The following is a 22,848-nucleotide window of genomic DNA, read 5'->3' as shown; positions in this document are numbered from 1 at the left end:
AAACTCTGCTAACATATAAATAAACCCCATAAACACTAAATACTTACTGAGGGCCCTTCCTTGGAATATGGTTGTAGCGACGTGCTTTCTTAACCTCATGGAATGTTTCAATGTGAAATTAAATGATCGATCTCGGGAAGGTATTCCATAAACATAAGTAAAAAAGTGTCACAGTCTCCGCTTCCTACATCTTGTTTTGGCACATCACGAACATACTTGTATTGTAATGTTGGTGGAGTATCTAACGGTTAAATTCCCTTTGATGTATAGAAATTACTCGCTTTCATTAGGTGTGTCAGTGTCCTATATGAAATCATTAACTTCTTCACCCTTTATAAACTAGTGGTATATTGGGCAGAGTCATATACATACAACTTCCAATCGTTGATATCCAATACTTCACATACCCAATATTGGTTATCGATGTTGAGGAAAATAATATCTATCAACCAATGAAGAAAAATAAGTACTAATAATCAAATACATCGTAAACAACTTACAATTGTACACCACATTGTCAACATTATTTCACGGTCGAAAAAATTCAGTTGACTGTTGACGTAAGATGCCATTGATTTGATCTAGAAAAAATGTGGGTCACTCTATACTTGCACCCAACTATTTAAACTCATCGTAGCATTGTGGGAGAAGTCCAACGAACTAGGTCGAAACAATCACCTAGTTACCATATGAAAAAAATTTATGAAGTATCCTATGAAAGTTTCAATACATTGTGTACACAGATAAATTACATCATAAGTTAAAAGTGATAACTAATACGAACAAATACAAAGAAAGGGTATATACCGTGTTTTTCAACCATTGCCTCGGTGTTACAATTTGGGTCCACCATAGTTTGTGCATATAGGCGGTCATTCCAATTGGTCCCTCGAGGAAGACACGTCGAGTGTCATTATCTAACGCTCGACGATATCATAATAAGAACTCTGAGTAGCCTTAGCCAATCACGGCTCTAAAAGACGATTTTCAGGTATGGGCTGTATGTTCTTTTTCGCCTTTGTTGGATTTGTGAATTGACTTACCAACTGTTTCCCTTTTCATAGCACACATCCGAATGCTAATATTTTTTTAGTTATCGTCGGCTTCTGAACAGTTGTTGGTTGGTCCTGTACTTATTGTTGAACATCATCATCTAATGAGTCGTCCAACTAGAAAAAGTTCAAAAATTGATTCTTATCATTATTTTATAACACAACTAATTGAAATAAAAATTAAGTATGGTGGATAATAACCTGTACTGATCTTGATACCTAAATATAAGCATCCTCAAGTTGTGCAATTCGATTATTTAATGATGTCTGGAGTTCCTACATCTCCCCTGAAGCATTGATGTTTGTTACCATTGGTCTTGTATCTCCTTATGAAACATCGATGTTTGTTGCTGCCAATGCGATTGCATCTCCTCATGAAACACTGATGACTACCACTTCTACTTCGCGCATATCATTGTAGCTTGCTGGTCCAATTGTTGTTGCATCTGAACGCTGATGTCTTTTCTATATTCCATTAAAATCTGTTGAAGATGGTCGTATGATACATCATTGTACGACATCCGGTGGATTGAGTGTCTTGCAAGCTTGTCCATCTGGTGCTCTCGAGGATGAAAGGCTTAAGAAGTAGACATCCGTGGTGAGGAAACATGTACATTATCTGAGGCCCTATGTAACTCTCGGGAGTGTGCAGTGCGAGAGGATGACACCTATGGAGGGGATGTTTGTCTAATAAGAGATGTCCAAGGAATAACGGGTCTGACACCTTGTGATAAGATATTCGTATGGAAGCGGTGGACGACTGTGAAGACCCTCTGAGCGCTATTTGAAAGGCAATAGGATGATTCGATTGGATGTCATTATCATCGTCTGAATCTACAACTCGTCATCAGATGATGTCGATGGTGCCTAGTCTCCTATAAACTCCAAAGCTCGAATATACCACTCAAAGTAACCCTCAATCTCAATCGAATATAATACAGTTGCAATCTCCTTCTAGAACATAAAGAAAATTTATAAAAATTAATGAAATACAAAATGGAATAATAAAATATAAATAAGCAACTTACCGGAGGAGCGTCCCAAAGTATCAATATGTCATCCCATGTAGGTAGTACAATTGTTTTATATTTTAAGATATGGGAGACTCGATCATTTGTTTCCAGATAGATATAAGGCGATAGATTTTGAATCGTCTCATAAATCTAATATTACACAATGTACAACATTTATGGTTAGTATTTACAATAGTCGGTATAAATGTAAATTTTATTTATTATATAATACTTACTTGAAAAACAATCGAGTATCCCAAAATACTATAACTGAAAAGTGGGAGCGAACTTATGTACGACAGGTAATATTAAACACAATACTGATATTTGTTATGGATACTTTTTTGCATTGAGTCAACCGTTTTATTTCATATCAGTGTCCCTTATAAGTATTGATTAAATGCATCTAAATTGTCCACTAAATGTAAAAAATGATCAGATATTTTGGTTCTATTGTCCGCCTCTAATAATCCTGTAAACGCATAATACAAGACTGCGAACTTCACTACATCGTCATCATTGTCTCCCCAAATTTCATTGTCGAATGCTTGCTCGATCTCCCTATGGGATAACAACATGTGAATATTTGAGGGGTATTCCTTTTTCAATTGAGGCGTTTTTGTGTAATCAACGTAATTGGACACGTCCATATCCTCCCTAAAAATCAGACCAGCGACTAGTTCAAACTCAACAGGGTTGAATCAGAATTTAACACCATTTATTTTAAACCACATTTCTTTGTTTGGGTTCTTGTGATTGATCATACGAAATAACATCGATTGAATAAATACAACACTAAATCGTGGCTCTGCCAAATCTAATAAGTGTCCAAAATGGATTATTCAAAAAATAGCTCTCTAAGGAAATGTTAATTTATTTCTAATTATAGTCACAATATCCATCTTTATCTAAAGCGACATGTACACTCAAAATCTATATGTATTATGAAATCTGTACACCCTTTATTGGTAGTTGATTACAAATGTTTGAAAATATATATTAATTCGTTAAATTACATTAATGAAAGATTAATGAAAGACAATTATTTTAATCAAACAAACTGAATTATCATTATTAAATTAACATAATTAGCATAAGCTAATGTAACATTAGAATAAAAAAAATTAGATTATCAGTAAATTAATATGTATGACGTCATTTTTTATAAAAAGAGAAAAAAATTTGAGTATTCATAATATTTGATGTAAGATTATCATTTTTGAGTTTTAAATGTTATTTAAATTACATTTTAAATTTGAATCACCAACAAATAATAATAAAATTTCAATTTCTCATAATAAAATCTACTGAACTACAAATAATAAAATACATGTGGTGCTTTCACTCTAACTTTTGAATATTTCTTTTTCTCTTGTCATGTATTATTCTTTTTCTCATCATCTTTATTTCTTGTGAAAATTTAGTTTGCTTCCATAATAATTTTAGTGAAATATTTTGTCTTGGCGTTTCCGCCAACCATGGTACGCCACTCACCCAATTTCAAATTAATTTGAATTCTAATTTCCAAATTAATTTAAACAATTTCATTATTAATTTTAATTTCAATTTCAAATTAATTTAAATTAGGACCAAATTTCAAATTAAATTAATTTGAATTCGGACTAAATTAAAATTCAATGTAAATTGAATTTGGATTAAAATTTAAATTTGATATGATATATTTTTACTTTCATTTGATATAACAAAACATAACCTGTCTTCTTGTCATTACGTTGATAGTATCGATGATCGATAAAACTGTTTGTTGAATTTTCTTCTTAATCGAGAAAAAAATCCAATGATCTATGCTGAAGCAAATACTTTTAGAGAAAATATGGAAGCAAACAACCAAACACTTTGGTTAAAAAATATTTGCCAAAACTTGCATATATATATATAGACGCAAGCAAAACTTCCACGTGAAAGGTAAGAAGGCGCAAACAAGAGCATGAGGAATATATTATTCTCTAGTTGTCAGTGAATTATTAAAGCAAATATACTATTCATATTAGTGAATTATTCATATATATTCATTATAATATTTCATATTGATGCATCTCTTATTCATATATATTCATTATACTTGCTGAAAACATGAAAATACATTATTCCATCTTGATGTATTATTCATATTCATGTCAATGCATTATTCTATCTTAAAGCACTTGAGATTTAAAAAAAAAAATTCATAACACTTGAGACTTTAAAAAAAAAAATTTATTAAAATTCATAGCACTTTAGACTTAAAAAAAAAAAATAAAAAAGGGTTGGCGTTGAGACTTTAAAATTTTTTTTTTTTAAATTCATAGCACTTGAGACTTTTTAAAAAAAAAGTTTAAAAAAAGGTTGGCGTTTAAAATGAAACCCTTTTTATAAAAGGTTGGCGTTATAAAAGGTTGCTAACCCTTTTTATTTACAAAAGTTTGGTGTGTCAACGCCAAAGGTTGGTGTCACGCGAACCTTTTTTAAAACCTTTGCTTTTTAACTAGTGGTGACTTTTTTTTTTCCAGTTAAATGCCAACCCTTCATTTTTTTTAATTAAACCTTACTAAATGATCTTTTTTTATCACCCTAGTAGCTAGGCTTTAATATAAGGTATGAAGTGGATTGTTCTTTTTGTTTTATATCCTTACTTCAAAGAATTCTGAATCTGAAATCCATTTTACTTTTCAATTTTTTCCTTTCTTTCTTTTGTTTTTGAAGTATTGGCTCCATTCTGGAATGCTTGTTCTATTTTTCACAGTACAGTTCCAAAGTTACAGAGAAAAAAAGAGAGGTTCTCTCTGATTCCTTCCTCACTTGAAAGTTGAGAAAGAAGAGAGAATCTCTGCATAGTCATTTTAAGAGGAGTATTTTAGGAAAGTATATTACTATTGTGGTATATTTGTTGAAATTTTGAAATGAGTAATATGTATGTATACACGAATTAAAATAAGACTAAAAATTTCAATTTTTGAAAATTAAAATATCTAAAATAATTGAGATAACAATATAATTGAAAGATTATGATGATATACCGAAGCAGATGGTATTGATAACGTGTTATAAATTTAATTAAATAACTATAAAAAATAAAGAGATTAAGGAATTGAAGTAAGAAATGATTGAGAGAAAAAATTGAAAGAGAAGAAAAGTAATTCAATCCAGATGAAGAAAATGTATTACAAATGAAGAGAGAAAAACGGTATTTATAGAGAATATGATCACCTTTTCAATCAAAGAAAATGACTACATACAAAGCAAATTTCCACCAAGGCAATGAGGTAGCTCACCTTGGATTTAATGCATTCACACCCAATCTTTTACATTTTCTTCTCATGTGGTGGAAAAATCAATATTCTGTAATACTTTCCCTTGGAGTTCCATCACTTATAGACTTTAGTTAGAACGTCTTCAAATCATTTAGAGATCTTCGCTCTTCATGAAGCCAATCGAGAATGCATATAGTTACGATTTGTCATCCATTATCTCTGGAATGTGTGCAGTCTTCCTTCTATAACTGACACTCCTTTCATATTATATGTAATATGTATCATCCATACTAGAGGTGGATACATCAAAAGAGACAAAATTAAATATATCTCACTAAAATTCCTTTATACTCGTGAGCTCCAATAGAACAAAAAGATTGATTTCAAACAAATAAAATATAGTGAGAATCTTGTAGATTTGTTTACCAAGATATTACGAACATCAACATTTGAAAAACTAATATGTAAAATCGGTATACGATCGTTCAACAAGTAACCAAATTAATCTCATTACAAAGAGGGAGAACATTTATCAAAGGGAGCATTTAGCAAGAAAATTTTTAAAATTTATCACATATTGGACAAAAGATGTACTGTACTTTTTTTTTTTACTAGGTTTTGTCCCATTAGATTTTTTTAGTGAGGTTTTTAATGAGGGAGTTTTAACACGTTCAAACCCACTTCATAAGATATCAAATAATTACATTCATTTACTTTGGTTTTTATCCCACTAGGTTTTTCCTTGGTAAAGTTAACAGAATTATCTATAAGTGATGAAAATTTAAAGGAGAATATTACGGAAAGCAGATTTTTCCACCACATGAGAAGAAAATGTAAAAGTTCGAGTGCACATGCATTAAATCCAAGGTGAGCTATATCATTGCCTCAGCGAAAATTTGCGTGGTATGTAGCCATTTTCTTTGACTGAATGGGCAATCATATTCTCTATAAATACCCTCTTTCCTCTCTTCATTTGTAACATATTTTCTTCATCCAGATTGAGTTATTCTTCCTCTCTTTCAATTTTTTCTCTCAATCCTTCCTTCAAGAATATACAGAAACTAAAATTTTTAACTTTATTTTAATCTGTGTATACATATATGTCACTCATTTAAAAACTTTAAAAAATATACCATAACAGTAATTTACTTTTTCAAAATACCCCTCTTGAAATAACTCATACAAAGATTCTCTCTTTTTCTCTGTAACTTTTTCTCTCTTCTCTCTCAGCTTTCAAGTAAGGAAAGAATTAGAGAGATCTTCTCTCTTTTTCTCTACAACTTTGAAACTGTACTATAAAAAATAGAACAAGTGCTCCAAAATGGAGTCAATGCTTAAAAAACAAAAGGAAGAAAGAAAAAACTGAAAAGTAAAACGGATTTCAGATTAAGAATTCTTCGAAATAAGGATATAAAACAAAAAGAGCAACCCACCAAATTCGACCACATTCATTTCATACCTTATATTAGAGCCCTTTGTAAATAAAAAGGTTTGGCACGCCAACCCTTTGCATTTTAAAACGGGTTGGCGTTAAAATATATATTTTTTTAAAGTCTCAACACCGACCATTTTAAATTTTTTTTTTTAATAGTCTCATGTACTATGAATTTTAAATTTTTTTTTTTAAAAGTCTCAAGTGTTATGAATTTAAAATTTTTTTTAAAAAATCTCAAGTACTTCAAGATGGAATAATGCACCGATATGAATATAAATAATGCATCAAGATGAAATAATACACTTCCATATTTTCAGCAAGTACAATGAATATATATGAATAATGAATGCATCAATACGAAATATTATAATGAATATATATGAATAATTCACAGATATAAATAGTGCATTTGCTTTAATAATTCACTGACAATCAGGGGAGAATATATTCTTCATACTCTTGTTTGCGTCTTCTTACATTTCACGTGGAAGTTTTGCTTGCTTCCATATATATGTGCAAGTTTTGACAAATATTTTTTGCGAAAAATGTTTGGTTGTTTGCTTTCATATTTCTCTAAAAGAATTTGCTTCTGCATAGATCATCATATTATTTTCTCGTTCACGAAGAAAATTTAACAAATAACTTCATCGATTATCAATACTATCAACGTAATGATAGGAAGACATATTATATTTCGTTATATCAAATGGAAGTAGAAATATATCATATTAAATTTAATTTTGATCCAAATTCAATGTAAATTGAATTTTAATTTAGTTCGAATTTAAATTAATTTGATTTGATTTAGTTAATTTAAAATTTGGTCCAAATTTAAATTAATTTGAAATTAGGTGAGTGGCGTACCATGGTTGGCGGAAACACCAAGACATAATATTTCACTAAAATTATTATTAAAGCAAGCTAAACTTCCACAAGAAATAAAGATGAAGAGAAAAAGAAATATTAAAAAATTAGAGTGAAAACACCACATGTATTTTATTATTGTTTGTAGTTCAGTAGATTTGATTATGGGAAATTGAAATTTTATTATTGTTTGCTGGTGATTCAAATATAAAATGTAGCTTAAATGACATTTAAAACTCAAAAATGATAATCTTACATCAATTATTATAAACACTCAGATTTTTTTTCTCTTTTTATGAAAAATGACGTTATGTATATTAATTTACTGATAATCTAATTTTTTTTATTATAATGTTACATTAGTTTGATTAATCTGTGATTAAAATGATTGTCTTTCATTAATCTTTTAATGTAATTTAACTAATTAATATATATTTTCAGACATTTGTAATCAACTAGCAATAACAGGCGTAAAGATTCTATAATGTATACAGATTTCGAGTGCAATATTGCTTTAGACAAAGATGGATACTGTGACTATAATTAGGAATAAACTAACATTTACTCAGAGAGCTATTTTTCAGACACTCTGTTTTGGACACTTATTAGATTTGGCGAAATCACGGTTCAGTCTCATATTTATTTAAGCGATATTTCGTATGATCAATCGTGAAAACCCAAACAAAGAAATGTGATTCAAAATAAATGGTATTGAATTTTGATTCAATCCTGTTGAGTTTGTACTAGTCACTGTTCTAATTTTTGGGAAGGACATGAATGTGTCCAATTATGTTGATTCCACGGAGACGTCTCGATTGAGAGAGGAATATTTCCCGAACATTCACAGGTTGTTATCTCATTAAGAGATCGAGCAAGCATCTAACAATAAAATTTGGCGAGACAATGATGACGATGTAGTAAAATTCGCAGTCTTGTATTATACGTTTATAAGATTATTAGAGGTGGACAACAAAACTAAAATATCTTATCGTTTTTTGCATTTAGTGTACAATTTAGATGTATTTAATCGATATCCATGGGGGACATTGACATTGAATAAAATAGTTTACTCGATGCGAAAAGGTATCTATAACAAATATTAGTATTGTGTTGAACATTACTTGTCGTATACAAATCTGCTCCCACTTGTCAGTTACAGTATTTTGGGATCCCGATTACTTTTCAAGTATCATATAATAAATAAAGTTTACATTTATACCGACTATTGTAAATACTACCTATAAATGTTATACATTGTGTAGTATTGAATTTATGAGACGATTCGATACTTTGGAATGCTCCTTTCGTTTGGAAGCAAATAATCAAATCCCTTGTATTCTGAAATGGAAAACAATTGTACTGCCTACATGGGATGACATATCGATACTTTAGGATGCTCCTTTCGTAAGTTGCTCATTTATATTTTATTATTTCATTTTGTATTTAATTAATTTTTTTAAATTTCCTTCACGTTCCAGAAGGGGATTACAATTGCGTTACATCCGATCGAGACTGAGCATAACTCTGAATGGTATATTCAAGCTCTGGAGATTATGGGAGAACAGACACCATCAACATCATCAGATGACGAGTCTGCAAATTCAAACGATGATGATATCTGTCAAATCGTCTTATTGCCTTTCAGACAACCCCCAAAGCGTCTTCAGAGTCGTCGTTCGCTTTCATACAAATTCTTCATCACGAGGTGCCAAACCTGTTGTTCCTAGGATATCCCATATTGGACAGACATCCCCTTCACAAGTGTTATCCTCTCGTAGTGCATACCCCTGAAAGTCACATAAAGCCTCCGATAATGTACGTGTTTCCCCTCTACAGATGTCTACTTCTTGCGCTTCCCATCCTCGAGAGCACCAGATGGCGAGCTTGTAGACACTCGATACACAAGACATCGTACAGTGGTGTATCATACGATTGTCTTCAATAGATCTTAATGAAACATGGAAGAGGCATCAACTCTCAGATGCAGTAGCAATTAGACCGATACATTGCAATGATGCGCGCGGAGTGGGAGTGGCAGTCATTGGTGCTCCGTGAGGAGATGCTATCGTATTGGTAACAACAAACATCGATGTTTCATACAGAGATATAGGACCAATGACAACAACAAACATCGACGCTTCAGAGAAAATGCATGAATTTCAAACATTATTAAATAATCGAATTGCACAATTTGAGAATTTTTATATTTAGATATCAGAATTTTTATATTTAGATATCAGAATTAGTACAGGTTATTATCCACCATATTTAATTTTTATTTCAATTAGTTGTGTTATAAAATAATGATAAGAATCAATTTTTGAACTTTTTCTAGTTGGACGATTTATTGGACGATGATGTCCAACAACAAGTGCATGACCAATCAACAACTGTTCAGAAGTTGATGACAACTAAAAAAATGTTAGCATTCAGACATATGCTATGAAAAAGGAAACAATTGGTAAGTCCATTTACAGATCTAACAAAGGTAAAAAAGAACAAATAGCCGATACCTGAAGACCGTCATCTGGACCCACGATTGGTTGCGATCTACTCAAAGTTCTTACTGTGGTAACATCAAACGTCACATAATGGAACTCAACGTGTATTCCTTGGAGGACCAACTAAAATGATCGTCTATATGAACAAACCATGATGGACCTAAATTGTAACACCAAAGTAATGGTTGGAAAACACCAGGTGTATCTTTCTTTTGTATTTGTTCATATTAGTTATCACTTCGAACTTATAATGTAATTTTACTATATACACAACATATCGAAGCTTTCATGAAAATACTTTGTAAATCTTTTTAAATAGCAACTGGACGACTGTTTCGACCCAATTCATTAGACTTCTCTTACAATACTACGATGAGTTTAAACAATTAGGTGAAAATAAGGAACTGACCCATATTTTTCTTAGATCAAATCAATGACATCTCACATCAACAGTCAACTGAATTCTTTCAATCATAGAATAATATTGACAAGGTAGTGTATAACTGTAAGTTGTTTACAATATATTTGATTATTGATACTTATTTCTCTTCATTGGCTACAGGTATGCATTTCCTTTAACATCGACAACCAACATTGGGTATGTGACTTATTGGATATCAACAATTGAAAGTTGTATGTATATGACTCTACGTAATATATCATTAGCTTAAAGAAGGTGAAGAAGTTAATGATGCGATATAAGACACTGACCCCTAATGAAGGCGAGTAATTTCTATACATCAAAGGAATTCAACTGCTAGACACTCCGTCGACATTACAATACAAATATGTTCGTGATATGCCAAAACAAGATGCTAGAAGCCATGAGGTTAACGGGGTGAGATCTCTCACCTACAAAAAAACAACTAAAATAAATGCGATGAAAAAATAGAAATATCATTAAAATTTTATTCATGCGAACCAGTCATGTTTCGCCTATTAAAAAACCAATGTTTCATTATGCTTAAAAAAAACTCAACTAATATGATGATAGACAAAGCGCGAGCACTCCGTGAAAAGCATTGACGGACTCAACAATATTAGACGTCATAATATTATACCCCAATCTTCCAAAGTGGGCATGCGACTGTCTTTCATACCTAATATAGGTCAAATAAATTGCTGCAGCAGGATTTACTCTAGCAATTCTACTTATAGCAGCTTAAAAATCCGTGAGGCAATATGCCTTAGCAGTTTTCTAAAATAATCCTTCAATATGTTTAGTTTTTTTTAACTGCAAATGCATGTTACCCTTTATGTAGTAATTACAAAACCCATGACAGACATGATGCATTACATTCGTGACCGACGTAATTATTGAATGATGACGATCTAAAATAATGGCCAAATAACCGATACACATGCTAAAGTATGTCAAAAAAGGGGTCTATGTTTTTATTTCCTCTTTGTGCCCAATACCGAATACAAGTGGATAAATTTGATTATTACCATCCTTCGTAACAATGAAAAGAGATTCAAGATACTTTCCCTTTAAGTGTGAAACATCAACGCATATCACCGGACAACAGAATTGTTTGAACCCTCTTATAGAACACTCCATACACATAAAAAAATTTGAACCTATTTTTCAGATCGATATCAATACATGTCAGTTCCTAGATTCTTAACCTTCAAATTATCATAATACTCGAGTAATAGATCGAAAGACTCTTTTGAAGATCCTCGTAATGCATTTATTGCATACGTTTTGGCAAGTCGTGCTTGCGTGTAGGATATGTTAATTTTGTACCTATGTGCTATGTCTAAAATAATTTCCGTTTGTCGATAAATACAATCAACCACAAACATTGACTTAAGTATGTTCTCTAACGATTATGTACTAGTTTGTTATAGTGTGACAATATTTGATCATACGACCAAGTGTTGGTCTCATCCATAGGTCATAAGACCCAATAATCGCCATCTTACTCTCTTGTTGCTTGTATCGATCATTTACATTGTGAGTATATGGACTTAAGCTTAGACCGTATGTTATCGGAGCGACCAACCTTTCATTGAATTCATCTCTAAGGCATATATTCGAAATAATGCTCTCAATTCTACCTTGGAGTTATAAAAACCTATCACTTGTAAATGGTTACCCTTTTGTATTGTCCGATTACTAATACCCGTATTCTTAACATCAACAGTAGGCTTAGGAACCTATTGAAATGGATTTAAATTATAGATGTGACTTGAATATGCTTCAATATTCATAAAGTCGTGACGTTTTGTGCTACATTCAACCCCCTCGTTACAAACATGACTTTAACTTTTGCCAACGTCTTGGCTTGAAACACCGTACATGTCCTAATCAAACCCCAAGAATTCTTCGTTGTCATCATCATCATCCTCCTCATTACCTTCTACTTCATAACTTCATCCTTGTCGTCCTCATTATCATCATCAACTCCATAATTCCTACCAAACTCTTGAAAATTTTATGGATGTGCCCACTCATCTATCGAATGATTTTCTCTTTCTTTCTCATGAGCATCTTCACCTTGTTGATTGTCCCTTTCATCAATTTGACTCTTTGTAACAGTTTTGTGTATCCTTGTGAATTTCTTGCTACAACCGTAAAAAACTTAACATCATTATCATCTATAATCTTCATCAGACCCACATCACCTAGTGTAAATAGGTGCACATTTGACTGACTTTGATCGAGTCTTAGATAATAATTGATTCTTGCAATGAATCTTTCAAAATCAACATTTGTGTTAATACACATTTCTCTCACATTCTCATCAATATATCTTGTCACATTATCATCACCTTCAACTTATTGGCCTCCATAGCGAATCTTAAATGCAATTTTTTCCATCATAATTAAAAATAAACCTAAAAAACATAAAAACTCCAAATTACACTACTTTACAATTTTTTCTAATTAAGCCTCAAATACAATATCAATGCAATCAAACTTCATACATACGTATTTACAACACATTAAACTATCATATCATCAAGTGATATACAAAAATTGATCAAGGCAAGACAAAAAAAACATAAGAAAATGACAGTGACAATTTTAAAATTTTTTATGTAACTCTGTCAAGACAAGGAAAATAATACACACACAAACACCAGATTAAAATAAACATAAAAAACAAAAGAATTGAGTGCAATGAAAGAAAACAAAAACAAAAACAAAAAAAAATTCACTGGGGCCCAGGGGTTTAGCGTTAACACCAATCTGCTCGTCGTCTGAAATTTTTTCTATCCTATATTTTGGTATTTTTTAACCATCACTACAACATTAAATAATATTATAACAACTTTAAATAATAAAAACAATATAAAATAATAGCATTAAACAATCTAACAACATGAAATCACAGTAAAATTAAATTTTACATAAAGTTATGAACATGAATCTACCATACTTATTTTATTTTCAATTGTTCATAAAAAAAATACATAACATACGGAGTTAAGTCAAGACTGATCTAAATGTAGATGATTTTGTTATGAAGTCTTTGCAGCAGATGTTAATTCTCTTAATAAATTTAGTAATTTTCGTCTCTCTCCCTTGTGTTCAAATTGAATCTTTTATAGTGGTTTTCTCATAGGTTTTCTATTCAATCACGTGTCTTCTTCCATTAATAATTTATTTTTTTTATGCTGTAGGGATTCCTTCCTTACTTGAACGTTGAAAAAGAAGAGAAAAAAAGTTATAGAGAAAAAGAGAGAATCTTTATATAGGTCATTTCAAGAGGGGTATTTTGGATAAGTACATTACTGTTGTGATATATTTGTTTAAATTTTGAAATAAATTGCATATATATTTACATGGATTAAAATAAGAGTAAAAATTTCAATTTCCCTTTAATTTTTGTTATTCTTCTATTTGAATTTTTATTTATAATGGTATCATATTTACAATTTGAAGATTTTTTATAAATTTAATTAAATAACTATAGAAAGATAAAGAGATTAAAGAATTGAAGTAAGAAAGGATTGAAAAAAAAAAATTGAAAGAGAGGAAGAGTAATTCACTCTAGATGAAAAAAAAAATGTATTACAAATGAAAAGAGAAAGAGGTATTTATAGAGAATATGACCGCCTCTTCAGTCAAAGAAAACGGTTACATACAAAACAAATTTTCACCAAAACAATGATATAGCTCACCTTGGATTTAATGCATTCACACCAAAGCTTTTACATTTTCTTCTCATGTGGTGGAAAAATCCACCTTCCGTAACACTCCATTGGATTTTCATCACTTACAGAGTTTGATTGCAATGTCTTCAAATCATTTAGAAATTTAACTCTTTATGAACTAACCGAGAATGCATATGATTACGGTCTGTTATCCATTATATTCAAAATACATGCAATCTTCCTTCTACAACTGACACTCATTTTATATTATATGAAGACAACACAACATATATTGCTCAAATTAGATATGGATACATCAAAGAAAACAAAACCAAACATATCTCACCGAATTTTTTTTACACTCATGAACTCCAATAGAGCAGAAAGATTGATGTGAAACAAATAAGATTTAGTGAAAATCTTACAAATTTGTTCACCAAAACATTACCAACATCAAATTTTAAAAACTAGTTTATAAAATCAGTATGTCACAACTCAACAAACAATCAAATTAATCTCACTACAAAAAAGAGAAACATTCATCAGAGGGAGTATTTATTAGGTAAATTTTTAAAGTTTATCACATATTAGACAAAACGTACACTGTTTTTTTCTTTTACTAGGTTTTATCCCATTGAGTTTTCCTAAAAGATTTTTATTGAGACAATTTTTGCATGTCTGAACCTAATTTATAAGACATTAAATAATTATGTTCCTTTGCTTTGATTTTTATCCAACTAGATTTTTCTTTAACAGAGTTAATATAATTATCTTTAAGTGATGAAAATCCAAAAAAAAGTTTCACCAAAAGTGGATTTTTCCACCACATGAAAAGAAAATGTAAAAACTTAAATGTGAATGCATTAAATCCAAGGTGTGCTACATCATTGCCTTGGTAAAAATTTGTTTTGTATGTAATCATTTTCTTTGACTGAAAAAATAGTTATATTTTTTATAAATACCCACTTTCTCTCTTCATTTGTAACATATTTTCTTCATCCGAATTAAATTACTCTTCCATACTTCAATTCTTTAATCTTTTTATCTTTCCAGAGTTATTTGATTGAATTTATAATAGAAAATATATATTAATAATAATTTATATTATTTAAACCAACTTAGGTTGCTAACTTAAGTTTGTATAAATATTTGAAGAATGTTTGTGCTTCTCGTAGTTAATTTAAGCTTTCTGTCAAATATATATATATATTAGACTTACAAGTATGAAATTAAAATCTATATTATACAAAACTAATTAGCTTATGTTAAAATTCAATTTACATATTTATATACCACTTATTTTATTTAAGTTTATCAGATATTAGACTCTCTTTCTTTCTTTTTTATTTAAGTCTCCAACACCCTCGCTTAAATACAACCACTTAAGCTGTTAAACTTGTTTTTCAACTCACCAATTTTTAACTGGATATATTATTACTTGTATCCAGAAACACTTAAACTATTAAACTCGTCGTTTAGTTCATACTCTAATACCATATTGAAAATATATATTGAATTTACAAATGTGAAGATTGAAACTTATATTACACAAAACTAATTAGTTTGTGTTAAAATTCACGCTATCACACTTATATATTACTCATTTTTACTTAAATTTATTATATATGAAACTCTCTCTTTCTTTCTTAATTGAATTTTCAACACTTTCATATATGTTTTTAATTTTACCTTTATCGTCTATGTACACTTATGTTAGCTTACTATCTGTTTATTCGTTAGCTCAGTTTGAATACAATCTCAACCAAATACACAAAGAAACCCAATGGCTTCCGGACCTTTGAGATTTCCTTTAAATTTTAAAATCTCTGGACTTTTGGATTTGTATTTTAGAGTTTTTGGTTGTTCTCTTAATGCTGACTACTTAACTCAAAAGGAAAAAAAAACCCACATATACAGATGGAACTCTTTTATAATGTTCATGAAGATGTCCAAACCTCACGAAGGAGCTCATACCTTGCATTCGAGCCTCTATAGCCGGCTTTGCCAATGTGATTTCCATTACCATTTCCACTGGGTGCTATAGTTGGTGATAAAGGCAATTTTTCAGTGATCAACAAAAGAGAAGAATCCATTTCTTCTAATTCCTCGTCACTGGTATATCCTTTCCTTTGCATCGCAGACACATTCCTTGACAATGGAGCTTTACCTCCTGCCTCCGCTACTTTTTCGGCCACATCAGATAATAAAGGAGGTGTGTACGTGACTGGGGCAGCTGAATAAGGGAAGCTTCTCGCTGAATCCCCTGATAATCTTCGCTCAACAATGCTCTAAACAAATGGAAAAAACCAGGTCTCATCAATAAACATGAGTAGCATACAGAAGGCCAAAGTCGATGCTTCCATCTGCGATGGGCTTGTTATTTTCTAAGACAGAATTATTACCACTATTTTATTTCTTCCTTTGTTCCATTTCTTCTTGTCATAATGTATTTGTATATAGAAATTTACATACCCAAAATTTTTTTATCAGAGCTATATAATCCCAGTTTTGACTCCCAGGTGACATGCACTATCTTAGAGATATACAAATGGAACCACATACATCTCTACAACAGTGTTATGTCACTGAGATATAAGAGTTAGGATATAAATTTCGAATACATCGTATTATTCAAAGTTCTTAAGTGATGAATGAAGTAAACTCAGCCAAATGACACGTCTTTTAGCACCAAAAGAAATTGTAATTTAGCAAAACAGTATAAAGGAGAACCAAAAGAAATTGTAATTTAGCAAAACAGTATAAAGAGGAACCAACAATTATGATAATTCAATGGCCATAGAGAAAACAGAGAAACATGATCTAAGGTTCATACCTCAGCATTTAGTGCCTCCAATACAGCTCCTGGAACAGGATCTGGACAGAACTCATCCGGGGTAAAGTTACAAAGTACCCGTTTTATCAATGCAAGGCCAATTGATGGGCAAACCTACAAACATGATAACGGAAATTTCAATCAAGTTATTGACTCAACAGGAAATATGAAAACTACAAATCCCCATATTATTTCTTTGCCATTGTAAAACTTACCTCCTGTCTGATTGAACGATCCATTAACATGTCTTTTGGTAACATTAAAAGATCACTAAGATCATTAAGAAGTACAAAGGATTTAGGCTCTCTAACTCCATCAAGCCTGTCATCATCCTCACTGCTATGCTGATCTTTCAGAGAATCATCACTGTCCATGCCGAACGTATCGGTAAGCCATCTAGACCAATTCCCAACCTGAATAGAAAGTAGATTATTTAATCACAACAAAAATAATCTTTTCTTGCAAAACTTAAGCATGTATGAATACTTCTCATTTTTGGAAGTCCCAAGAAAAAAAAAACCAACTTCTTACAATAATAAAGAGGGAAGATACTATAAAAAAGTCAACAGCTATAATGTTAACAAAACATTATGAAAGCTGAATTTTAGCGATCTTAGCAGCCACGAGCGAAGCCCATGAAACATTGGATTCAAAAGTGACATTACAAATGTTGGAAACAACCTTCATCCATTAATTCCAAGAACTTTCAATAGCTTTGGAGGGTACAAGGAATAGTTCAGGCAGAAGAGTTAAGGTAACTAGGACACAAATATTTCTAACAAGATGCAACTAGCAGAGGAGTGCCCTTGTTCGTTTTTAAACTCGTCCTCTAAAGTGAAATGCAAGCAAAACTTCAAAAGATTTTTCCACTGCTGATAATTTATAAAATTCTATCCCACTTTCTAGGCACCGTTTCATAGCCAAACTGAAGAAAAGAACATTCATCAGTCTATATTGCCATTTGCTGCAAATATCTGGGCATTCTTATTATTTATTCCAAAGTAAAGTCATCAGTAGAGATTAAAAGGACAGACGTTGTTCTCCCCTGTCAGAGAGCAAACAAGTCAGTGGAACAGAAGAGAGCTTGTTTGCAGTGGCCAATGTGGTCAAATTTTAGAAAAAAAATGCTTAGATAAACAGTTCAACTATGCAGAAATTATGCAAACATAATACATACAGAATTTTTGAGTTGAGCACCAGATCCAAAGCTCAAATCACCAGCTGGAATAGGCAGAACCTTGGAATCTACTATAGGATCTGAGATGGGATCAGTCGGGATCTCATGGGCTGACTCTCGCAGAATGGCATTGAACATTGCAACATCTAGTCTTGCAACACATTGTTCCATAGCCTAATCAAATAATCATGTCAGATAGTCAGCATGAGAGGAATACAGATATTGAGAAACAAAAGAAATTTTAGAGATACTATAAACTACATACAATTCTTGCCAGAACAGGTAAGCAACCACATTCATGCCCTCCTGCTCTAACAGGACAAAGTCTCTGTAGAGCTTCTAGGAAAGCATTTCTCCAGAGGTTGATAGAAAAACTACCCTGGTGCTGGTCACCCAAGGCTGGTCCCAACAAGTTTCCAGTAGTTTTATTGGTTGTCAAAGCTGGAGACTGCATATATGGAGTCAAAACCTAAAAAAAAGCATTGAAAAGGAACATGAAAGTCAATCCAAATAATATTTGCACTCAGGAAATTATCAATGCATATCTACATTAAAACTGACTTAATGGAGCCAGATAATTGAACTTAATCAGTCACATAATTAATCAATTTTAGGACTTGATTTCAGTCCAGTTAAATGAGAAAAACATAATAACAATTGTTTGACAGCTTTAATTAAATGATGGTTCCTTTATCTCCCATTAAACTGACTGAAATCTAAGAGAGTATATCCAACTGAATCATTAAATCTGTATTAAGTGATGCACTAGTTCAATTTACTGGGAAAAATATAAAAGTTCTCTGGCTGATTTCATCAAATGATCACCGTGAATTGAAAAGAACAGATTACTTAGCAAGTTCATCAACAGACTCTGAAAACTTTACCTGCCACCAAACAGACTCAACAATCCGTGAGAATATCCAAGATTCGACTTTAACTAATGCTGTATTGAAAGTTCCTGTCTCTTGCCAGTCTTCGTCTAACTGCAGCAGACCATTTACTTGTTTACTAACAGAAGCACCCTTCCATTTCAGAGTCATAGACTTCACTTCATTTTTTTTGCTAGCCACATTTGACTCAGCTAACCTTGTAACTGGGACTGAGAGACGAGAAATGCCAAATGCCTGAGAAATGATCTCCCTCAGTACAATGGTGTTTGACAACCAAAAGCTTAACCTTGACATACAAAAAAGAAGATGAGTATAGTTTGTGTGCCAAAACTGACCACATATTAAAACTCAAACACTAAACAAGACAATTTATATACCTTGATACATCATTACCACAAGACTTGGCAACCAAAACAAGCCCAGACACGGTATTTTTAGCAATTGTAGCTCGCCTGTTTTGGGTCCAATGCTTGCAGGCATGGATGAAGAGTCTAGAAAGGCGTCTAGCAGGTGTGTGAACCTTATGTGCTGAGCTCCCATGCTCTGGTACAACAGAATAGAGTGAAATTTCAAGAGCAGCAACATCTCTCAGCTCCTCCTCCAGTTTCTCAATTCTCATTTCCATTGCTTCAATCTTTTTATTTAAAGATGCCTCATCTACATGCTCACCATTTTCTTCAGTATCGATGGTTTCATTATCACTCTCAATACTTTGAGCATCATTTGAGATCTCATTTAAAACATCAGTTTCCTTGATCTCTTCAGCAGTTTTATCATCAGCTACTTCAAAAGATTCTGATGAAGGTTTAGAAGGGGCTCTCATTTTATTTGAATTTTTATCAGAAGAATTTTTGGCAGTAACTTCTGAAACACCTCTATTGGATTTTATGGATTTCTTTGGAGTGTTTTGCGATGCCTTGGTTTTTGATTTATACGTATCTTGATTAGATCTCGCTCTTGATCCTACCGAGCTGCTTTCTGACAAACTTCTATTGACAACACTCTCAGGAACTCCAGGCACTTTTTCAACTTTCTGAACTTCAACCATCAATGAATCCTCCTGAGAAGATACTGAATCTTTTGTTGTCTCAGAATCTGATTCCTCTTCCTTCCCCTGCTTAGGTTGTTTCTCTAAATCACTACAGTGATCATCCAAAATTTCACCCTTATCCATTCTGCCAATCACTGGACTAAACTTGTAATCTTTAGACACCTCCTCAAACCTGTTGACATCATCCACATAATGTATAACCGTATTTTCATAAACTTCAGAGGTGTCTGTGCCTGTGTTTGAATCACTCACTAAATTAACCGATTCTCCTTCAGCAATTAAAGCCTTAGATTCAGTTTCAATTAAAGCTTTAGATTCAGTTTCTTTTGCATTCAATTTTTTCCTGCCATTTTCTTGATGCTGTTTACGGTCTGTCCTTTCGCTTCTTCCAGATGGCTTTGATTGTTTATTATTGGGCTTCCTCCTGTCAATCTCTTTCATACTTGAGTAGTTTCACCTTTCTAACTACAACCAAATATAGAAGTTCTAAATTCTAATGAGGAAGAAAAGCAAAAGCCAGTAACCTTACAGAAGCTGTTTAGCAGTTTGCCAGAACTAGAAAAGCACCTACTTGTCATGATGTGACTTTATCTATTTGGGGATTGTGCATCAGATTGCTCAATTATTGAATACCTTGAGTGATTCTGCCATTAGATAGCAGAGGAAAATCATGTTAGACTTAATGGCCCACCAATTATAAGGTAAATTTGCAGTGGCATTTCACAAAGCATGCTATATAGGAAGAGCTTCATTATCAGTGATAGCAACGCTCAGGACCACATCAAAATGGAATGCAATAATTTTTTTGGACCTAACATTCAGTCAAGCCTAAAATGATTCTTGAAACACAGAAAATAAAAGACAAGAAAAACTCACATGTACGATTCCCTAATCCTTAAAACACTCTGGATAAAAGTCACGTTAAATCAGCACAAAAAGTAATTACAAATTTTTAAACACCTATAGTAAATCACGCAAATCCTCTGGAAAATTAAAAGTAAGTTGGTACAGATATAACCGGTTTCATGACTAAATATCAAGGTCATATTCAATGAATATTGATGAAATTTGAGTCCACAACAAAACATTTCACAGATTATAGTCTTAGCTTGAGGACAAATTCCTTTCTACTCAGCAAACACTCATGGAATATGCTTTACGCATTGCATGTCTGCTTCATTATATGAGCTACATGCAAGGTAATGTTGAAAATCAAAGAAAAGCAAAAAAAACATAATCTTTAGAAGACATTAATCAGAATCCGAACTGGCGCAACAATCACAAATTTAACAGATATTGATGGGAAAGTAAAAACGGCACTGTTTCTGAATCAACTCACAAACAAGATCTGCAGAAGAATCCTTAGTACATCTACTCTGTACTTGCTCTTGGATATCGCTTCAAAAAATAAAAGTTGATCTGCTCACAATTAACCATAATTACAGCTAAAAATAAGCTTTGGACTACATATAAACTAAATTTACAACATCAAATCAGAAAATTATGCAATGCAAAGCATGCTAAACTGAGAGCGACATCATCAAATCCAAACCAAACAAGCAAACAAACCTGAAACGTGAGCTCAAACAGAGTAAAATCTCATAAAAGAACACTCAAACTCATTACTGTAGAAAACGAAAATTCAACAATGCACGACAAGATCTAGCAAAAACAAAACAGAGCGTTTCGTGAAGCCCTTAGCGGCAGGTTTCCGGCAAAGAGACAAGCAGCACATAGAAAACGCAGTCAAAGTTAATGCCAGTAATTAAAAAGAAAGAGAATAATCGAAATGGACCTTACTAGCTACAAAAGCTTGCTCTTCGGGATCACCACATTCAATTCTTGGCAGTGAGTTATTTCTTCTCTCGTCATGGGGATGCTGAGTGCGGGAATAGAGGCATTTAAAAAGCGTGCATAATTTCGTTGTTGGTTGGCAGTACGGGCGTGGATGACCGGGAGAGGGCTGTCGGTGATAGGGAAAATGCCGGGTATTGCCGGTTAACATTTACGCGTTACGAATAAGTTTTTACTGGTATACCTACACTTCCATCATTTTGCTGTTGAAATTTCCAAACTGACATTGTCCATTCACATGATGTAACCTGCCATCTTACTATTTAATAATGCCCAAAGGACTTATTCCCTGTCATGATTTGGCATTTTCCAAATTCCTGTCAGAAAATATTTATAAACTTAAATATTTATATTAATATTAAAATTTTTAATTAAAATTAAAAAATTATTTAATAAAAAAATTTTAAAAATTAAAATTTTATCTTATTTATTCTCATAATTAAAAAAGTTAACAATTTACTTTCTCTTTAAATTTTTTTTGTCTAACGATTGAATCTGACCAATTAACTTCATCTTTCCACCTATGCATTGGTTGACTCTCTCTTTTTTCGTGTTCGATTTCATTATGTTAAAGCTAGCAAAACCAAATGACATTAGTGTTCCATTTGTTTTTAACAAAAAGAGATATGAGAAGAGATAAATCATTGTTAGGATTTAGGAGGAAAATACATATTCAAATGCTTACAAGAGTCGACGCCTAAATTGGGAGCAATCAAATATGGTTTGATTTGGTCAGTTTCAACGAAATGAAACTGAAGATGAAGAGAGAGAGACGGCCAATGCATGGTGGAAAGATGAAGTTGGCCGATTGGATTTCGGT

At 32.1% G+C, this 22,848-nt stretch overlaps 1 protein-coding gene across 14 annotated transcripts; it reads right to left on the bottom strand.

Annotated features, from left to right (window-relative positions):
- Positions 1–15,990: 15,990 nt before the first annotated feature.
- Positions 15,991–22,118, bottom strand: LOC123225735. Of its 14 annotated transcripts, none has more exons than XM_044649862.1 (10): positions 21,970–22,058; positions 21,514–21,593; positions 20,742–20,818; positions 19,501–20,639; positions 19,118–19,409; positions 18,499–18,702; positions 18,234–18,407; positions 17,272–17,469; positions 17,057–17,170; positions 15,991–16,511 (listed from the first exon to the last, which is right to left on the bottom strand). In XM_044649862.1, exons 4-10 carry the CDS (start codon positions 20,613–20,615, stop codon positions 16,161–16,163), a joined length of 2,448 nt encoding a protein of 815 aa, XP_044505797.1. In that variant the 5' UTR covers positions 20,616–20,639; positions 20,742–20,818; positions 21,514–21,593; positions 21,970–22,058; the 3' UTR covers positions 15,991–16,160. The 14 variants fall into 14 exon arrangements, with proteins under 14 accessions (XP_044505797.1, XP_044505801.1, XP_044505796.1 ...); XM_044649866.1 differs by having other exon boundaries at positions 19,501–20,635; XM_044649861.1 differs by having other exon boundaries at positions 19,501–20,635; positions 20,746–20,818.
- Positions 22,119–22,848: the final 730 nt, after the last annotated feature.

This window comes from Mangifera indica, chromosome 9, assembly GCF_011075055.1.
Source record: "Mangifera indica cultivar Alphonso chromosome 9, CATAS_Mindica_2.1, whole genome shotgun sequence".
NCBI lineage: Eukaryota > Viridiplantae > Streptophyta > Magnoliopsida > Sapindales > Anacardiaceae > Mangifera > Mangifera indica.
Note: the sequence above shows the minus strand (reverse complement) of the source record. Positions and strands in the feature narration are given on the sequence as shown.

What these genes read in the sequence shown, in the direction of transcription:
- LOC123225735 (XM_044649858.1), bottom strand. Translation starts at nt 20,615, where the DNA reads ATGAAAGAGATTGACAGGAGGAAGCCCAATAATAAACAATCAAAGCCA. An exon ending in TTGAGTCTGTTTGGTGGCAG is followed by an intron (nt 18,703 to 19,117) that starts GTAAAGTTTTCA and finishes GCTTTTTTTTAG; the next exon opens with GTTTTGACTCCATATATGCA. An exon ending in TACCTGTTCTGGCAAGAATT is followed by an intron (nt 18,408 to 18,498) that starts GTATGTAGTTTA and finishes TTATTTGATTAG; the next exon opens with GCTATGGAACAATGTGTTGC.